At 35.4% G+C, this 1065-nt stretch overlaps 1 protein-coding gene across 1 annotated transcript in view; it reads left to right on the top strand.

Annotated features, from left to right (window-relative positions):
- Window positions 1–2: 2 nt before the first annotated feature.
- The window catches only part of LOC118756512 (60S ribosomal protein L7-like), a gene marked incomplete at its 5' end in the record, with an annotated part of 5713 nt that continues 4650 nt past the window's right edge, over window positions 3–1065 (top strand). The window contains one exon of the mRNA XM_036491274.1: window positions 3–486. Within this exon, the coding sequence (XP_036347167.1) occupies window positions 3–486 (484 nt within the window). The remainder of the gene's footprint in view (window positions 487–1065) is intronic.

The raw sequence follows: 1065 nt of genomic DNA, 5'->3' as shown, positions 1-1065 counted from the left end.
CCAAATTGGCTTTTGTGATCCGTATCCGCGGTATCAACAAAGTTGCACCAAAAGTGCGTAAAGTTTTACTGTTGTTCCGTTTTCGCCACATTAAACACGGTTTGTTCATCAAATTGAACAAGGCAACCATTAATATGCTACGTATGCCGAACCCTATATGGGGTTATCCAAATCTTAAATCAGTTCGTGAATTGATGTACAAACGTGGAATTGTCAAGCAGAACCATCAACGTGTCCCAATCTCTGGCAGCTTTGTGATAGAACGCAAATTGCGTAAAGCGCACGAAATTCAGTGCGTTGTTTATTTGGCGCACGAAATATTCACTGTTGGAACCCACTTCAAGAAAGCTTCCAACTTCCTGATGCCATTCAAGCTCAACACATCAAACCGAGGCTTGCGCAAGAAGGCTAATCACTACGTTGAGGTTGGTGTTTTCGGTAGCCGTGAGCATAAGATCAAGAAACTTGCGCAAGATCGCTTAAATAGTTTTTTTTTTTTTGTATTTAAGGCGACAAATTCTTTGGCACATCTTCAAAAGGCGCCCAAGCAAAAAAGAAAAGAAATTTCAAAAATTAAATTCATTATTCATTATAAAATAAAATTAAATATCTCACAATTCAGTTGAAGGGTATACATATATACGTATGTACATATTTACAAAATGTGGTCTGTATGCACCCACAGTAAGTTCCCATAAAACCTAGCCTAAATTCAGAACTGAAAAAAACGAGCAAATGGGGTCGGAAACTACTAGCTTTAAAAGCATAATGTGGAAAATGTTTGAAGAGCTGAAACTGTATTGCAATAATAAAAATACCAGTGCATAAATTGGAAAAATTGTTTTTGTTTTGCTTTTATAATTTTTGGGAATATTGGATCAGATGGAATTTTTTTATTTGTTTTGGTTTTTCAGCTCATTAATGATGCGCCCAGGGTTGCATTTACCGTCTATGAAAATATTTCATTGAGATTTCCAAAATTGGCTCCGAGCAACTAAACGTTGGTTAAGCTTAAATGAAATAGTTTTTTATTAAATATTTATTCCTGGTATTTAGTAAAAAACA

Source organism: Rhagoletis pomonella, unplaced genomic scaffold (genome assembly GCF_013731165.1).
Source record: "Rhagoletis pomonella isolate Grant_MI unplaced genomic scaffold, Rhpom_1.0 Rhpom_scaffold_00002, whole genome shotgun sequence".
NCBI classification, from domain to species: Eukaryota; Metazoa; Arthropoda; class Insecta; order Diptera; family Tephritidae; genus Rhagoletis; species Rhagoletis pomonella.
This window is presented reverse-complemented; position numbering and strand designations above follow the sequence as displayed.